We start from the raw sequence: 17,176 nt of genomic DNA on the forward strand, positions 1-17,176 counted from the left end.
ATTTGGGTTCTCAGCTTCCACACATGGGCACACACCGAGAAACAGTTACAGATAGGTAGCCGTGTTGGTCTGCCATAGTCAAAACAAAAAAATTCCTTCCAGTAGCACCTTAAAGACCAACTAAGTTAGTTCTTGGTATGAGCTTTCGTGTGCATGCACACTTCTTCAGATACGTATCTGAAGAAGTGTGCATGCACACGAAAGCTCATACCAAGAACTAACTTAGTTGGTCTTTAAGATGCTACTGGAAGGAATTTTTTTGTTTTGACCGAGAAACAGTGTTTGTTGACAAATCATGTCTTACGTTAGCTTGTTCAGGCTGTCTAACAAATGGGTAGATCCACACCATCCATGCAGAGCACATTCAAAGCCCATGACTTGCCCCATAGAATCCTGGGAACTGTAATTTCCCCTTCACCAGGCAACAGTTCCCAGCAGCCTTAAGAGAACTACAGGATCCTTTGGGGAAAGTCATGTGGTTTAAATGTGTGTTGAATGTGCATGTGACTATAACTGTGGAAATCTGATTTTACAGTGGAGAGTTATTTCTTTTTACTGCTCACAACCTTATTTGAAGTTCCTGTGCACAATTTCGTGTGTGTGTGTGTGTGTGTGTGTGTGTGTGTGTGTGTGTGTTTCCCCTCCTTCCCAAACACAGTTTAGCTTTTTACATCTCTTGACTAGTGGATAAGCAGCACTGTTTCTGCTGGGGCTTAGCAAAGAGCTTGAAACAAGAGGAGCATTTGAAATCCAGAAAGAGAAGTTTCTAACTGTAGACCAGCAGGGAAAACACCTGATAAAAATCTGTGCCAACCAACATTGCCAATAAATCTTGACTTTAGGATGGCCAGCTACTTCCTTCCCAACCTGGGCCTCTCCAAATGATCATGTTATTGCACAATGCAAATGCAGCTGTTACTCAATTGACCAAAGGATATGGGGAGGGGTGTGTTTTTGTTGTAGGGACGCCTCATGTTTCTTAACCCTTTAACTGTAATATTTTCTTTAGGAAATGTAATATCTGCTTGCAACTACAGAGCCACTTGCAATCTCTGAAGGGCAGGGTAGAATGTGGGTGCAAAGTTTCATTTTGATGAGTTTCAGTGATACCACCAGTGCACTATTTCAAAATTTTGATGCACATGGTCACAGATTATGGGAATTGTGGCCCAAAACATCTGGAGGACAGCATGTTAGCTGCTCCTGTGCTATATTTCAGCTTAGTAGTAAAATCCCCGCTGCTTTTTCCTTAAATTCACCAAAAAGTTCACTATGTGTGTAAGTGTGTGTGTTTGTTTAGACTTTGGGCTCCATGCAACCTCTTTATTGAGCATTCAATCTGATTTGCTTGCACAATGCTTATGTGGTGGTTAGACTCTATCTAGTCTTTATTGAGGACTGATTTTGATTTGTTTCGCAGGACAGTTATTCATCCAGCATCCATCCAGATCTGCAGGGTGTGTTCACATTTCTCTGTTAATCATTAGTTTATCTCACACATTTCACCTTCACTTGCATTTTTTTAAAAGCAAATTTGCTGAGCTAGGACAAGAGTGCTTTAATTATGCCAGCCTAAAAGTTCGACATGCACTTGAATTCTTCCTGTAAAGTACCAACATCCTGGAGACACCCATACATAGTGATAGACCTCTATGTACATCTTGTTTCTTCTCTGTGTGTCACATGTAGCCTAGATATCTTTAGCAGCCACAAAGAATACTCCACAACTTGATCCCAAAGTCCCTTAAGTTAAGCCCAGAGAAGCTGAGCTGTGGTAGTCCTAAAGCTAAGGGCCTCATTTGTAATCCCCTTTGCCAAAGGCAGCACACTTCCAGCCCTGACCATCTGCTCACAATACAGCACTGCTGCTATCAGTAGAAGAGAAATCTCTATAACAATGGATGTAAACAACCCTTTTAGCCAGATGGGTTGGGTTTTTTTGGTGTGTTTTTTGTCTAATATATATTTAGATGCTCAATAATATCGTGGCACCAGTGTGCAAATTTATTTGTTATCTGCTCAATTTATTTAGCTGGAGCTCATCAAAATATTCCAGGGTGGCATACATAATAAATACAAGAATAAATACAATGAAATCATATCATATCAGTCAGATCTCACAATAGCTAAATATATCACAATATCTGATGCTTGAATATATCAAACATTCACAGATCCTTGGGTAATGAGATGTGTCTTCAGGCTCTATCTAAAACTGAGAACTAAGGAGATCAATCAGATGTCCTGGGGGTGGGCATTCCAAAGATGTGATGCCACCACCCAGAACACCCTGTAGTGCATCAGCCCGTGGTGAACTCCACGTATTTCTGGGAATGCAGCAGCCTCTCACCCTGGCAGATCTTAAGGCTTGGGTTGGTAGATATCAGGACAGGTACTCCTTCAACTATCTGAGACCCAAGAACCTTAAACTGGGCCCAGTAAGCTATTGGTGCCAGTGTAGTGTGTGCAGGGTCAGTGCTACATGACTTCAAATAGCATACCACTCAACATCCTGACAGCTGCATTCTGCAGCAGCTGCAATTTCTGGAGCATCTTCAAGGTCAGTCCCATTTAAAGCACAGGACAATAAACTAATTAGTTAAGCATGAAGCACCATGGCAAGGCTATCCTGATCCAGGAATGCTGTTGCTTGTGTCTCACTGGGTGTTGGAAAGAGGGCCTCTATGAAAGAGATGAATCCCAGACGTACTCCCAAGCTGTGTACCTGCTCTTTCATGGGGAGTGCACCCAGGACATCTTCCCTGTTCCTGGACATGAGAACCACCCATGCCTCTGTCATGTTGATGTCCCTTTGTTGACTCTCATCCAGCCCCTTTCTGCCTCTGGGCACTGGCCCAGCACCTGAGGAACCCCACCTGATTCCAATGACATGGAGAGCTAGAGTTAGATGCTGGTAATGCTGCACCCAGGTCCTCAGATGACTTCTCTCAGTGGCTTCAAGTAGCTGTTAAGAAGCATGGGGGGGGGGGGCAAGAGGTTGAACAATGGCTGAGCAGAAGTCCTCCACTGCCACTCTCTGGAAATATCCCTGCAGGTAGGAGGGGAACCATTTCCCACTCCTGCAGATATACTCAAGGGAGTACCATGGTTGATGGTATCAAAGGCTGTTGAGAGATCAATGAATAACAACATTGTACTCTTCCCGTCTCTCTCTCAATACAAGTAATAAGGGAGATCAGGTCCTGAAACAAGGCCTAAAGCCAGCTTGAAATGAGTCCTCTGTGGTGCCATAGTAACCTTGCTTCTGGTATGAATCTAGGCCTCTGTTTTCCTCCTCATTCTAAACTTCAGTGCCTAGCAGCTATGGAAGAGTACACTGAGTAGAAGGCAGACATCACAGTGTATTAAGCGGGCTAACTGGCTTCCTATGCTCTCTGGAGCCAGCCACCTGACTTACTGCTACCACTAGCCCAATAGTTCTCTCCTCTGAGCAGTCCTCGCCTCCCTTGCAATCATGCCAGATGCTAGCAACTGGAGTAGTGTATTAGGCAGATGTGTGAGTCTCTCTGTGTGTGCAAATGGTTTTATGAGAGAGTATGTTTATTTGTTGGTATGAAAGGGTTTGTGTGTGCGTACAGCAAGTAAATATTTTTCAGGGGCTTAATTCCTTGAATTTATGCCATGTTGTGATGACCTGTATTCTGTGGTTAAATTGGCTCACTTTTGCTTTGCGTTGGTTTTGAAATCTCTGCAATAGATTCACTGTCCTTTGCACACAAGAAATGCTTAGCCTACGTGTTTCTCATGTGTAAAACAAGTAAATATTATTGTTAAGAAATTAAATATTTAGATTACATTCTAGGCAACCATTTAGTAAATAGTTTGTGGTAATGTTTTCTAAATGCTTGATTCCTTAGTACTATGCTGCAAATGTGTGTGTAACACATTTGACTTCAATCCTATAAACACCAGGGTGTAAGGTCCGCTCAACTTAATGGGACTTACTTCTGAGCATAGGCTTGTGCTGTTGATGTATAATCTGCAGGTCAGCTTCATTTGGTTGAATTGTGCTCTTTTAGTCTGTGGTGGCAAGAGGACTTATATGCATAGCTTACTTAGATGAACAGGTTATTTTCAGTGGGGTTTCCTTTACTATGGGGCCTTCCTCCTGGAAGCATAGATTCTACTGTCTCTTGACACTGCTGGGCTAAAACTCTGAGTCTTAGAAGCTTTTGATTAAAGTAATAAATAAACGTGTTTCATCTTGCATTGGCTTACAAAGACAATTAATTATTCCTTCTCTCTTTTTCTTGTAAGCAAACAAGCAAGGATTAACAAGCAAAGCTGTTCATATAAAATATAATTTTAACACAGGATTATCCTCCTGGGAACCACGGTGTGGAATTTTTCAGGCTTTTTATCTTTGGAGAAGACTCTCTTCATTCTTGCTTGCCTTGCTCCACACCCACTTTGTAGAAGATGCTGGGACGTGTTCTCAGGTGCACAGTCAGCACAGGTCAGGCCTGGGAGACTTCATCATTGCTCATATCAGAGAGGGGAAAGCTGTGGACCTTCAGGTGCTGTTGCATTTCAACTCCAGTCGGACCCAGCCAGCATGACCGGTTGTCACAGAAGATGGGAGTTGTAGTCCAACAACTTCTGGAGGCCCACAGGTTCCATATTCCAGCCCGTTGAGACTTGAGATTGCTATATCTGTAGTTTGCAGTTTGCAGGGGAAGATTAGTAGCCTAGTGATAGGCAAGCTGTCTTTTAGCCAGGCTTGTCTACCAGTCATGTTTATCAGTCATGAATCTTTGCTAAGCTTCTGAGGAACAGTGGAGTTCCCTGGAGCATGGTTTTATAAGTATTGGGTTAGTAGGTCAAAATAATGCCGCATCATTATTGGAATCATTGTTGTCCCATAAAATGTCACTGGGAAACAGGAGGATTCTAAGTTTGAGTGCTAGATGGATGCCTTTAGTTCACTCAGGAATAGATGAGCAACCAGCCAGATACACTTAAAAACCACAAGAGAGGAGAAGGAAGTGAGCTGTTCCTGTCTCTACCTCCCCCATCCTGACCTTCACTCATCCTTGACCTGCCTGAAATTAGAGCAGGGAAAGAAATATCTGTGGAATAGCTATAACAACCCTTTTTTGTGCCTCAGCCTAGCTACTCCTAGAACAGGGAAGGAGTGGCTTCAGTATGTGGCATGTTCTCAATCTCTCCCTCTCTCTGTTTAACTAAAATCTGTACAGTCCACCAACACATCCACTTTAAAAAAACAAGAATGAACACTCAGGATCTCTTGACAGTTAATCAGTAGCTAATGTATGTGAAGTTAGCCTGAGTTTGCACCCTTACGTAAGAATATTGAGTGCTGAGGCCCACACAGTCACCCAGCATTCTTTGAAAGAATCCCAAAAGCCCATAGAAAATAGGTGACCCCCTGGAATTTGGCCAGTGGTCCACTACTAAGTTGACCGTGGCCTGCTTTTGACCTTCCCCTGCTGTAGAACAAAGGAGGCAAACTGTGATGTAGTCACTGACTGGTGGAAGATACATTTATTGATCCTAGACAGCATCCCAGAATGCCTGAGTTTTAACTGCAGTGCGGCTAGGATACCTTGACTTAACATGGAATTAAAAAGACAAAGGGAATTCTGGGATGAAGAAGGAGGGCGTCTGGGTATTAAATCATGGTTTTCATCTCGTAAACTGAATCATGTCTATTGTTTCAGGCTCTCAGTACATCAAGACACAACATGCGGATCTTGAGTCAGTGGTGCAGCTCAGCTCCCAGAAAGTTAAAGAAAATTAATAAAAATAGCATTGAAACAAATTCCTATCATGCACATACACTTGGACGGGTCCACACATCACTTTTCGCCAACTACATATGTGATCTAACTGGAGAGAGGCTAGAGGGAATTTGCAGCACCTAGTCTGCTGCAGGAAATATTGGAAATCTCTCAGACAGGCATTGAAAGCTGCTGCCGAATTCACTTTTATTGCTCCACTTGTAAGGCAAATGAAACTCCAGCCTAAAGTTTCCCTAATAATGAATTCTTGGAGTATTACATTGCCTATTTAATTGATCTGATTTCCTCTATTATTTTCTCCATTTAGTATTTCCCTCTCCTGTGTTTCCTTCCTGCATTCTCCAAGCCTGTTTATATAAAATGTAAATTACTTTTTCAGTTTGGGGGTGGGGTTTAAGGCAGAAGGAAACAGCAGCAAACGTTGCCAATTCAAAGCTATTTCCCTTCCATTGAGCGGTATGGTATCTCCCGTACAGAATGCAGTTGTGATTTGCAGATGGTTTGCTTTATATTATCTTCTGAGCCTGCGGGGATCACATGTTTGTTGTCTCCTGGAGAACATATGAGAAGCATTTTCACCAGTACAAAGTGTCTACACATACCACTTACATAATCAACAGCTGCAGTGATATATTGCAGGAAAACGAGACCCGAGCCATATGCTTTAATGTGAGACTGAATTCACAGTTTGCCTACCTAACTGGGCCCCCTCTTCCACACTACTGAAATGGTTTCTGTTGGGCGTGCACAAATAGAGAATAGAAGCAAATTCTGTGGCAGCCATATGTTTCAGGACTCTAACTATAGATCACTTAAGCAGTAAACTGTGGGAAATTATAATTGTGGAGAGACATGCACCAAATCCATGTCATAAAGGAATAAGCAAAACAGCCTCCCCCCCTTTTTTTTTTGCAGAATGGAGTGGTTTTGGTTTTCATACTAATAAGAGTGATATAATAAAATAATAAATGCTACTAGTATGACTAGTATAAGGACAGTTTCAGCCCAATATGTATCTGATGAAGTGTTCTGCAGTCCACAAAAGCTTACGTCAAACAGTTTAGTCTTTAAGTGCCACACGACTCTGCTGTCCTATGCAATGATATCTCACAATTCAGGCAACTTTCTCTGCATCAACCAAAAAAGCTCTTGCATATTCTAGAATGATCTGGGTCATGTCTAAGAGCACACTCAGTTCACCTGGGCCACTGCTGGGCCTCACTACTGTCCACTGTTAACTGAGAATGTGTGTTAGAATACATCTAGATTCTCTTACAACTGTGCACGCCACTGGAACATTAGTAGTTATGTACACAAATTTATTTTGTCCTCCATTAGTTATCTTCTCGTTGAGGAACTCAAGGTTCCCCAGAAACACTCTGAAAACCACTTGGTATATAACATTTGACTGTATTTGATTGTTGGCAAACAGTAGCTTTTAATATTGAACAATATTTGGTAGTTATGATGCAATGTTATTAATCTGACATCATTTCATTAACATGTAATTATATGTAGTATCTGACGTGTTAGATTTCATATGCAAACCCTGCAAAGATCAAGACAATTGAGAGATGGCAACATGTCCAAAGTATTCAAATTTAAAATTTCCAATAATAATAAATCCTCTTTGAGAATGCAAATTTGAAAGCTATATTCAAAATATCTAATTCAAGAGCTGTAGAACATCTTGTCAGATATCTGACAATATTAATCTCTGTCTGAAGGTGAAAAATCATCTCATTTAAGTAGCACATAGGCAAACCTCTTCACAACGGTATGTTTATTAAAAACATTTCCCACTGAAAACACTGGTAATCAATATATGGTACAATTGGTCATACTGGTTGTACAGGGAGAGTTGTTTTATAATTTAAGGATTTGAGAAATAAAGAAAACATTCTTAAAGTATCTCAACCTATATATAAAAATAAGAAGCCAGGGTCCACAGCAAATTCCCACCAATATAAAAATGTTAGGGGTGGCTCTGATGTGGCAAAGATCGTGTCATCGTTTCCTCCTTCCCCCAAAGGCCCCGTCTCTATTTCTCATCAAACAATGTGACATAAAAGTTCCTCCCTCCCTCCAATGAAGGAATAAGGCAGGGGTGGGAGACCAGCGAAATGCCAGCGTAGTGAGTGATCCGTGAGAAAGTTTTTTTAAAAGAAAGGAAGGAGAAGTGAAAGAAAAGAGAACGAAAGCAGATGTAGAGAGAACAACTGTGAAGTCAGCTCAAAGTGAACAGAAGGGTTTAGGGAAATAATCTTCTGTGAAGGACCTCTCTTCTCCAAAGCAGGCACTGAAAAGGAGAATAGCTTCCAGTCTCAGAAGCAGGCAGCTTTCCAATCACTCAGTCACCTCTTCTTCAGAATCCGACCCTAAGTCATGGCCTACCAGATGAACCTGCTGATCCCACATCTGCTGTCCAGAGGCAGAAGAGAAAAGGGTTCCCACACTTTTAATGGTTCTGCAGAGGAGAATTTTGGCAGACATACCTTGTCATCATGCAGGGGGCAAGAATAAAGCTACGTCACCTGCTAGTTTCTAATACATTTTTGTTCTGCCTTTCTAAGGAGCTCTAGGTGGCACACTTGGTTCCTCCCCACCTTTCTAATCTCAAGAATTTTTTTAGGCTGGGTGACACCAAATGGCCCAACCCTAGCTAGAAAGCATTTGAACCCAACTCTCCTCAGTCACAATCCTAGGGTTGTAGACACCTAACTTTTACTCGGAAGAAACCCATTGAAATTAAGTTAGATATGGTCATTAATCTCAATGGGCCTACTCTGAGTAAAAGTCACTTGAATACAATCCCTACATCACACTAGCTCTCAGAGTAGAATCAATTCCATCTTCTGTGCAACAAGACTATGGGAGTCTTGGCTGCCTCTCATAACCTTCTGCCAATTAGACGGAGAAATTGGCATAGCCTATTCAACAGCCACAGTCTTCCCCCATCCTTCAAGCTGCTTCGACTTCCATTCCCATTATTAGAAGTGCAGGAATGTGTGGCTGGATACTTGGAATGGAGCTGAAGGTCTAGCTGTGTGTGTGTGTGTGTACCGTAACATGGTTATTAATTCAGAAAAACAAGTTTAAGGATGGGAGTTCACAAGAACATTTACTATGGAAGTGAGGACAGCGTTACAATGAAAATGTGCCAGTCATGTACACTGGATCCCAGCCTATGTTTAGTCTGCTCTCTGACCACAAGCTCTATATTAGTCAAAGGATCTGGGCCATAAACGTCATGGTATATATACAGTCTATACAAAGAAGAGAACATTACGTACTCTTCTGTAGCACCAGGTTTTGTGTGTGTGTCTGGACTCCTGCAGTCTAGATGCTGTGGATGCTGTTACAGAATGGAACAAGATTTTTTTAAACGAAGGAAAATGAAGAAGAGAAGCACATGCATCTGGCACTTGGAAGGCAAACATGATGGGATATTTGTAGACAAACTTAATCCCTACCTTTGAGACCCTCTTCCAAATAACAGGTTTGTTAAAGAAACAAACAAACAACCTTCTCATTAGTTCCAAAAAGGTAATATACATGGCAACATGCACATGAAAAACTTTAAAAAATGATTAGCCAAGTAACAAACACTCTGTATTGCAAAAGAAGTAAAAGAGAAAAGGATTTTGAGAATCCCTGATTTGCACAGATCCCCTTTTTGTACTCAGTCATTACCATCACAGCCAACGGTGATATAGGAGAATGCAGCTACTGAAATGCAATGAAATTGCCAGAGGGCTCCTCTAGAAAACCAGTTTATTGAGTTTGCTTGCACAAAGCTTATGCAGAGGTTAGATTATAACTGGCCTTTATTGAGTATTCATTCTGTTTTATTTGCAGGGCAGTTATACAACAATGAGTATCAGTCCTGCATTCATCCCGATTTGCTGTCACAATATTTATACATCTTCCCATTAGTCATTTGTTCGTCCCTCACTTTTCAATACATTTCTGTCAGTTTCCAAACTGCAAAGGGTCTGATTCTTTTTTTAAAAAATGGATTTGATGTGAAGTGGTCCTTTTAAACCACTTTAACTGCACAAATCTAGAGTGCTTGAATTCCTCTCACAGAATAGTGAGTCAACCTGAGTACAGAGAGACTAATATTTCAACAGAATAATGGATAGCATGGAGAGTTAAATTGCAATTCAGAGTGGTTTGCTACATAATAACTTACTGGCGTGATTCACATGAACCACTGTTTCATATGACACACATGAATCATATGAGTCTTCTCTTTCCTCCTCTGGCATGCTACAAGGAGGATAAGCCAGGATCAATAACCATGGTTTAAAGTTGAGTTCTTTCAGTAAACCATAGCAAACCCTAACCACAGTTTGTCAAGGTTTGCATATAATGACAATCAGCAGCTGGCTGAAAATGAAAGCACATGCTTATGATCTCCTTGCAGAGATCATGATCTCTGGAGGAGAGGGAAGACTCCATGAGCTGATGTTGCCATGTGCAAACATATTTAATTTTGTAAGGTTTATAATAATGACGTCCCATTTCAAATGGGAAATATTATTACTTTGGCCTTTCGCTAAGATAAATGCCTTTTTGATTTGTTGCCCTGTTAATTGAATGCAAATGTTTTACTGTTTGAGGCTAATGTTAATTTTGAAGCTGTTCAGTGAAATAAAGGAATTGTGAATACTGACGTTATCTTTATGATTAGGAGGACGGTGAGACAGTTAGCTCTTATGAATCATTTTTAAGGGGTCAGAGTTCTTTTAAAGAGCATTATAAGCAGAGTCATATAATGTTGCCTAGAGTAAACCAAAGTTGTCCACTGATCAGTTCCTTTGTACCAAAACCAACCAAGCTACTGAAAAACCCCCACGCTCATTGAAGCCTTCTTTCTTCTTCTTCACAGATGTTCACAGCTGGCCTCACAGCCGTAGTTCGCACATGGCAGTCATTCCATGTTTTCCCATTCAAGGCAAAAGGCTGTCTCCCAATTCCAGCTGTGAGGTAGTCATTAGGTTTCAAATACCTCCAGAATAACAGTTACACATTTGTCTCCAGTTCATTGATTTCAATAGTGCAGTGGTCCTTACTGCTAGATTTCTCTGTATGAGTTTCTGTCGGGTTTTGTTCTTGCTCCACTTGAACAGGTATTTGATGCTGGAATGTCTTTGATGATTCAGGTCCATGAGGCTCATTCATGTTCTTCACACAGCCATTTCTCTGGTAAGCCATGATCTGGTGGATACTGATGGGTTTTGTTTCACAGATCAAAGGCACCTATGAATGGAACAGGGAGATTCCCATTACTATTTTAGAGATGGTAAAATATTACATGTGGTATCGTTAACGTGTATGGAAACTTGGGGCCTTCAAAAGATGGAGAGGAATTAAACCACACTCACTTTTGTGTGCTGTGAATTACCGTATATATTTATGGTCACAAGGGACACAGCTGTCAAAAGCCAATAGGGCATTGCCATGTTTCAAAATGGCAGGATTTACAATCCAGATTGAAGCTACAAATTCAGAAATCTATGACCCTTCTGGACTTGTACCAGTTCAGATTAGGGGGGGGTGCATGTGCGGGTGTTCCCTACACTAAAACAACAATAACTTCCTGCACACTGAAAGGCACACTATAAAGCAGGCTCCAAAAGTAAAGAGTTTTGAAGTAAGGGGAATCATTTAAGCACATGGGGAAGGGTTATATTTCAGTGGTTAAGCATCTGCTTTGCATGCAGAATATCCCAGGTTCAATTCCAAGTTGAGTGATTCCCGTCTGAAACCCTGGAGAGCCACGGCTAGTCCTTGTAGACAGTGCTAAGCTAGATGCACCAAATGTCTGACTCAAGACAGTAAACCTGCAGCTTATGGGGGGTTATGTTCCAGGGATTGCGCCTAAAGCCAAAATCACATATGGTCAAAGCACTTTGGGTCAATGGCAGGTGGGACTGCCAAAGCCTTCCCCCCTGGAACCCTGCCCCCTTTTATTTATGTTTTGCCATGTGCGTAAAGCTGAACGCGCACAAGTTAAATGCGCGTAAGTTGCACGCTTACGGTGTAACAAAGCTTCCTTTATTTGCGCCATCCTCATCTGCAGTCTGAAGTGGTATAGTGCAAGAAAGGCTGTTAAAAAAGGTAAAGGTAAAGGTACCCCTGCCCGTACGGGCCAGTCTTGACAGACTCTGGGGTTGTGCGCCCATCTCACTCAAGAGGCCAGGGGCCAGCGCTGTCCGGAGACACTTCCGGGTCACGTGGCCAGCGTGACGAAGCTGCTCTGGCGAGCCAGAGCCGCACACGGAAACACCGTTTACCTTCCCGCTGGTAAGCGGTCCCTATTTATCTACTTGCACCCGGAGGTGCTTTCGAACTGCTAGGTTGGCAGGCGCTGGGACCGAGCAGCGGGAGCGCACCCCGCCGCAGGGATTCGAACCGCCGACCTTTCGATCGGCAAGTCCTAGGCACTGAGGCTTTAACCCACAGCGCCACCTGCGTCCCTAGAAAGGCTGTTAACACGGGATAAATATAAATTAAAACACAGTTTAGCCCTCAAATATTGATAATCCACCACACAATGTGCCTACTGCTACATTCCATTTTTGTTATTGTTCTGGTTGAAAGTGCAACACTATAACTCCATTGTTAAATTTTCTCCCACCTCAGACCCATCCTTGGTGAATTCTTTTCTGCAGATGTGAGCCATGATTCCAGCAGCCAGAGCATCCCCCAGCACGTTGATCATTGTTCGGAATCTGTCTCTGTCAAAACACAGTGGGGACATTAAGGACGCCATTTCCTTTTGTTATGCAAATGCTCACAGATTTAGACTTCTCTCTATTATACTCCCATGCAAAATAAAAGTCCATGAATATAATCTGATATCATGCTAAAACAGCCAGTTATGAATAGGAAATAAAGGTACCTACTGAGTGTAAATTCATATATCACAATATTAGACCAAATGGGCCAAATATGGAAGCACCTTGAACTGATCTTATGATAGATTCATCCCAATTTGCTTGCAGGGAGGTGAGACAACAGTGAGTCAAAGCAAGTGTTATCCTACACATTCCAGTGTCATCACTTTCCTTATTGCAAAAAACCTAATCTTTGGGGGATGTGGGTTTCTTGCACAAGACCTTCCCAATCAACCAGGATTTTCTGGTATGTATGTTAAAACCATTCAAAAATAGGGGCAGTCTGGAAGCATCCCATGAATGCCAAAAAAAGTAAAAGGATATCACCCAAAAAAACATTTTTGCGCCTTCCAAACCTGTGATTCTACGCCATGACTGTCTGTTCTTCTGCACCTGCATTTTGTATTTAATTCCCCCATGTATTTTTTTCCCCAAGGATCAAAAAAGTCAATTCGGTGGGGCGAAAACCCTTATACATTTTGTTTGCTCTACTCTTTGTCATTCTAAATATTGGCATGCATGGTGGAATGCAAAAGCAAGAAACATGGAGCAAAATAGCATTTGGGTAGTAGATGAGTGGCTAAATTCACTCCGGATTTCCCTAAATCAACCTCCTTCCCCCAACTGACATTGCACTTCTGGTCTCTGGATTCTATTTAAATGGCACCAGAAATGTCTTGAGTGGGTTGATCTGGAATTAATTCTGTAAAGTGTGGAATCCCGTGCAGCAGCTTTAAAGAGTTTGTAAAAAACTTCTATCAGTCCTGAAATATTAAGGACCTTTTGTGAATAATGAAGGAAGCAATCTTGAGCCAAGGATATAAAAATAAAACTGGAATGTGTTTTAAAGACAAAAACAGGAGAACAAGGAAGGAAAGTGTACTTTGTATGGGGTGTTTGTATATGTGTGTGTTTTTAGAAGACATAAGCAGGAGGAGCCATTAAGCATGTCCAGATGGAGAGTAGAACACATTCTGATTCCACTTGGAAAAGAGAAGGCACTTCAGGGGCCAGGAGTGTGTTGGTTGAGCTAAAACAGGGATGAGGAAACGTGGCCCCTAATTTAATGTTTGTGGTGGTGGGGAGAGCTCAGAGAGGAGAAGGAAGGTGGGAGGCAGTAGTGGCTAGTGGCCTTTAGGATTGGTGGGGCGAAAAGCAAGGATGCCAACTGTATCAGTTATAACCAATGACAGGAGAGACGACTAGTTCTCGGTTTGTCTCCTTGCTGAGTCCTACACAAGCAAAACTGAGACTAAGGAGGAGGACGCTGACAGCCAGAGCCACCTGTTGGATTGATGGTAAGAAGGAAGCAGCAGTTGGGGAGCTGGCTGATGGCAAACCGAGGTTGGCGGAGCAGTGCTCCATGTGCCCTAAAGGACCAGCTTCCACTGGTGAGAAGGGGAAAGTAGAAGGGCATCTGATGTAGACTGAGCAATGGAAGAAAGCTCTTTGCAAGTGATCAGTTCAGTTCCTCGAGTTGCTAAAGGAATGAAGTGGGAGAAGATAGAGTATGTTTGGCACTGCAGTTTACATGACTCTCCATTATTAGCATTTACTATTCCTGTGTGTGTTAGCTCTTGGTAACATTTTTGTTTTAAAATGATATATTTCCCACTTTATTTTCTTTGCACATAGGTTGCTTTGTAGTCATAAGGTAAAACCCATTTCATTTTCACAGAGCAAAAACTGAAAGGGAAACATTTGTAAAATGCAGCTTTTAAGCATACAAAATTGAGGTGAAAGGGCAGGTGTATTAGCTGGAACTACTCTTAGTACATTATTTGAAGCCGAGTCAAATTCATCTTGGCAGAGCTGCATTCAATCTGAAACACATCATGTGATTTCCTTATTTTTCCAATGCAAACAAGCACATCTGAAAACTCAATCACATTGGTTAATATATTGATGTGGGTCATAAAGCTGAAATCCAGGAACATCCAGATGTTTGGCTTAAAAAAGCAAAGGGTGGTCCAAGATCAGCATTGTCCAGGTTTTCTTTCTTTCTTTCTTTCTTTCTTTCTTTCTTTCTTTCTTTCTTTCTTTCTTTCTTTCATCTTAATGGAGGTTAGGTTGAACCAGAAAGGTTTTCATAAGTAGATATGTGTATGTGGGTGAAAACATGGCTCTGCCACTGCAATGTTTAGATCTGCCCACAGTCACAGCCTGTCCCACTGTCAAAGCTGTAAGCCAAAAAAGATGTTAATGGCAGCCCTCAGCAAAGTGCTCCCAGGGAATCCCCTCCCACATCCATGAGCCCTAGTGGCAGTGAACAGCAGCATTGCTAGCTGCCATTTTAGTTTCCCATAATGCCACAGTTCTATGCCAAAGGCATTTCACTTTTTAAATTTGGCTCTTTTTCCTGTCACCGTGAGGCAACAGAAAAAGACAGCAAATTCAACAATTGCATAATTACAGCTGAAAATGACGAACGGCTTTATGTTGTAAACTGCCCTGTTATCTTTGGATGAAGGGTGTTATAGAAATTTATTATTATTATTAACAACAACAGGGGGCATACTCAGAGTGCGTTCCCATGTCTCTCTTTGCAGCTGTAGATTGAATTCAAGCTGACGCTGCAAGTAAGAATATTTGTAGCCGCGATATGAATTCTTCTTTTAATTCAAGCCAGGGTCACAAACAAAGAAATGAAGAATCAAGAGTGTACTATTCTTCCTTTGCAGGTTCAGTTTAATCATCTGATGTCATGTGATTGACAGGTAAGCAGCCCCACCCACCCATCAAAGTGACCTACAGAAGGGGGCAGAGTTTTGGATCAGCCCACCATCCAGATCCAACTCCTTCCCTCTCCCCATCATAAAATCTATGATCTATTGGATCTAATTTTCAAATTCACAATCAGTATGTCTCATCAAAGGATGATTGCCATGTCTTGCTTATGGGCATCCTATGGGCATCTAGTTGGCCACTGTTGGCAATAGTGTCCTGTACTACAGATCTTTGGTTTGATTCAGCCAAGCAATTCTGTGACTTTCATGACATGACCACCCTCTATTGCACATTTCAGCTCACACTGCACTGTAGTTTGCTATGAATGCAGCTGTTCAATAGTTTGGTTTGAAGATGAGAGAAAAGTCTAAAAAGAACCACACCATCCAGTTACTTACAAGGCCCAGTCGACTGCAATGATTAGAGTGATATCATCTGTAGGAAGCCCCACTGATGTAAGAACGATAACCATAGTCACAAGGCCAGCTTGCGGGATTCCAGCTGCACCGATGCTGGCAGCAGTTGCTGTGATACTTTTACCAAAGAGAGAGAGAGAGAGAGAAGGATATTAATGATCTAACAAGGAAGAATACATATTTGGAACCAACAGAGAGTTTTCATCCATGCTTGTATTTGATCCACACCTATAAGTAACTCTCATATGCTTCAATCTGAACTGAGCTGGAACAGAAGTCCATTGAATAGGCTGGATGGGGTATTTTTATGTGAATGGTGATGAACATCCCTATCTGGGGCCCACCAGAGCCATTTCATGCAACAGGCTTCACACTACTAGAGCTGGACCGGGGCCCTCCTTCACAAGAAACAGTTGATGGGAAAATTTTGTGCCGCTGTCCCACCACAAGAAGCTGCCAAACTCAACTTGATATTGTGTGAATACAATTAATGTGCCAGCAATGTCGCTGCCAGTTCATTTTCAGGCCTAATTCAAGGTGTTCACGTTATAGTGTTTAAAGCTCTAAATTACTTAGGCCCCAAATATTTGAAAGACTGACTCCTTCTGTACAGCTCCCAATAATTCTCTCAAGTGACACTGTTAAAGTCAGTGGGATAACATCAGCAGAAGGTTTCTGCAGAGTCGGAATCCAGTTCCTTGTTTTCAATACACCTTACACACCTTATTACACCTTTGTGAAACTTGTGACCCATCAAGTTCGAATGCAACCAACCAACCAACCAACCAACCAACCAACCATGTATTGTGCCATACTAATACTTGGCTGCTGCCAGACATGACCCCCATTTGTCTGGCTGGGTTGCACACTGGGCAGTATGACATTTAGCATAGAACAAAGCAATTAATTGCAATAAAATTAATGGCAGGAATCCCCCTGCTCTTAACAATAATCCCAGTGAGCACAAGAACCGAAATGGCAAATCACAGCTACATAAAAACACAGCCTAACATAAAGCTGATTACTTTGGTTCAGTCTGAACAAAATTATGAAGGATCTAGAAATGACACAGTCATGGATTTAAATATTCAGTAGTGAGTTGTTTTGTTTTTGGTCTGATAATTCATTTACCACTACTTTACTGGAAACCTGTCTGTTTTACCTCCATCCCAAACACCAGACACCCTGTGTTTAAATTACCCACTCCACAGTTTGGACTCTTAGACATTAAAAGCTTGTGAAATTTACAGCGCTTAACTATGAAGCTAGGCTTCACCAGGTCCGCCCTTTAGCATCCCAGGATTCAGCCCTGGCACATGCAAAGTAATAAGTAAATCATAGTACG

The 17,176-nt window shown here is 41.9% G+C and overlaps 1 protein-coding gene across 3 annotated transcripts in view; it reads right to left on the bottom strand.

The window, feature by feature from the left end:
• Nucleotides 1–7,551: 7,551 nt before the first annotated feature.
• SLC1A7 (solute carrier family 1 member 7) overlaps nt 7,552–17,176 on the bottom strand; it is a 42,110-nt gene continuing 32,485 nt past the window's right edge. For 2 of the 3 annotated variants that reach the window (XM_083742641.1, XM_083742642.1), the window contains exons 10-12: nt 15,814–15,948; nt 12,430–12,529; nt 7,552–11,048 (exon numbers count right to left, since the gene is read on the bottom strand). In XM_083742641.1, coding sequence (XP_083598767.1) covers nt 10,812–11,048; nt 12,430–12,529; nt 15,814–15,948 — 472 coding nt within the window. In that variant the 3' untranslated portion in view covers nt 7,552–10,811. The remainder of the gene's footprint in view (nt 11,049–12,429; nt 12,530–15,813; nt 15,949–17,176) is intronic. The other variant, XM_083742643.1, reaches the window with a different exon arrangement.

This window comes from Podarcis gaigeae (genome assembly GCF_964106915.1).
Source record: "Podarcis gaigeae genome assembly, chromosome: 6".
Taxonomy (NCBI): domain Eukaryota; kingdom Metazoa; phylum Chordata; class Lepidosauria; order Squamata; family Lacertidae; genus Podarcis; species Podarcis gaigeae.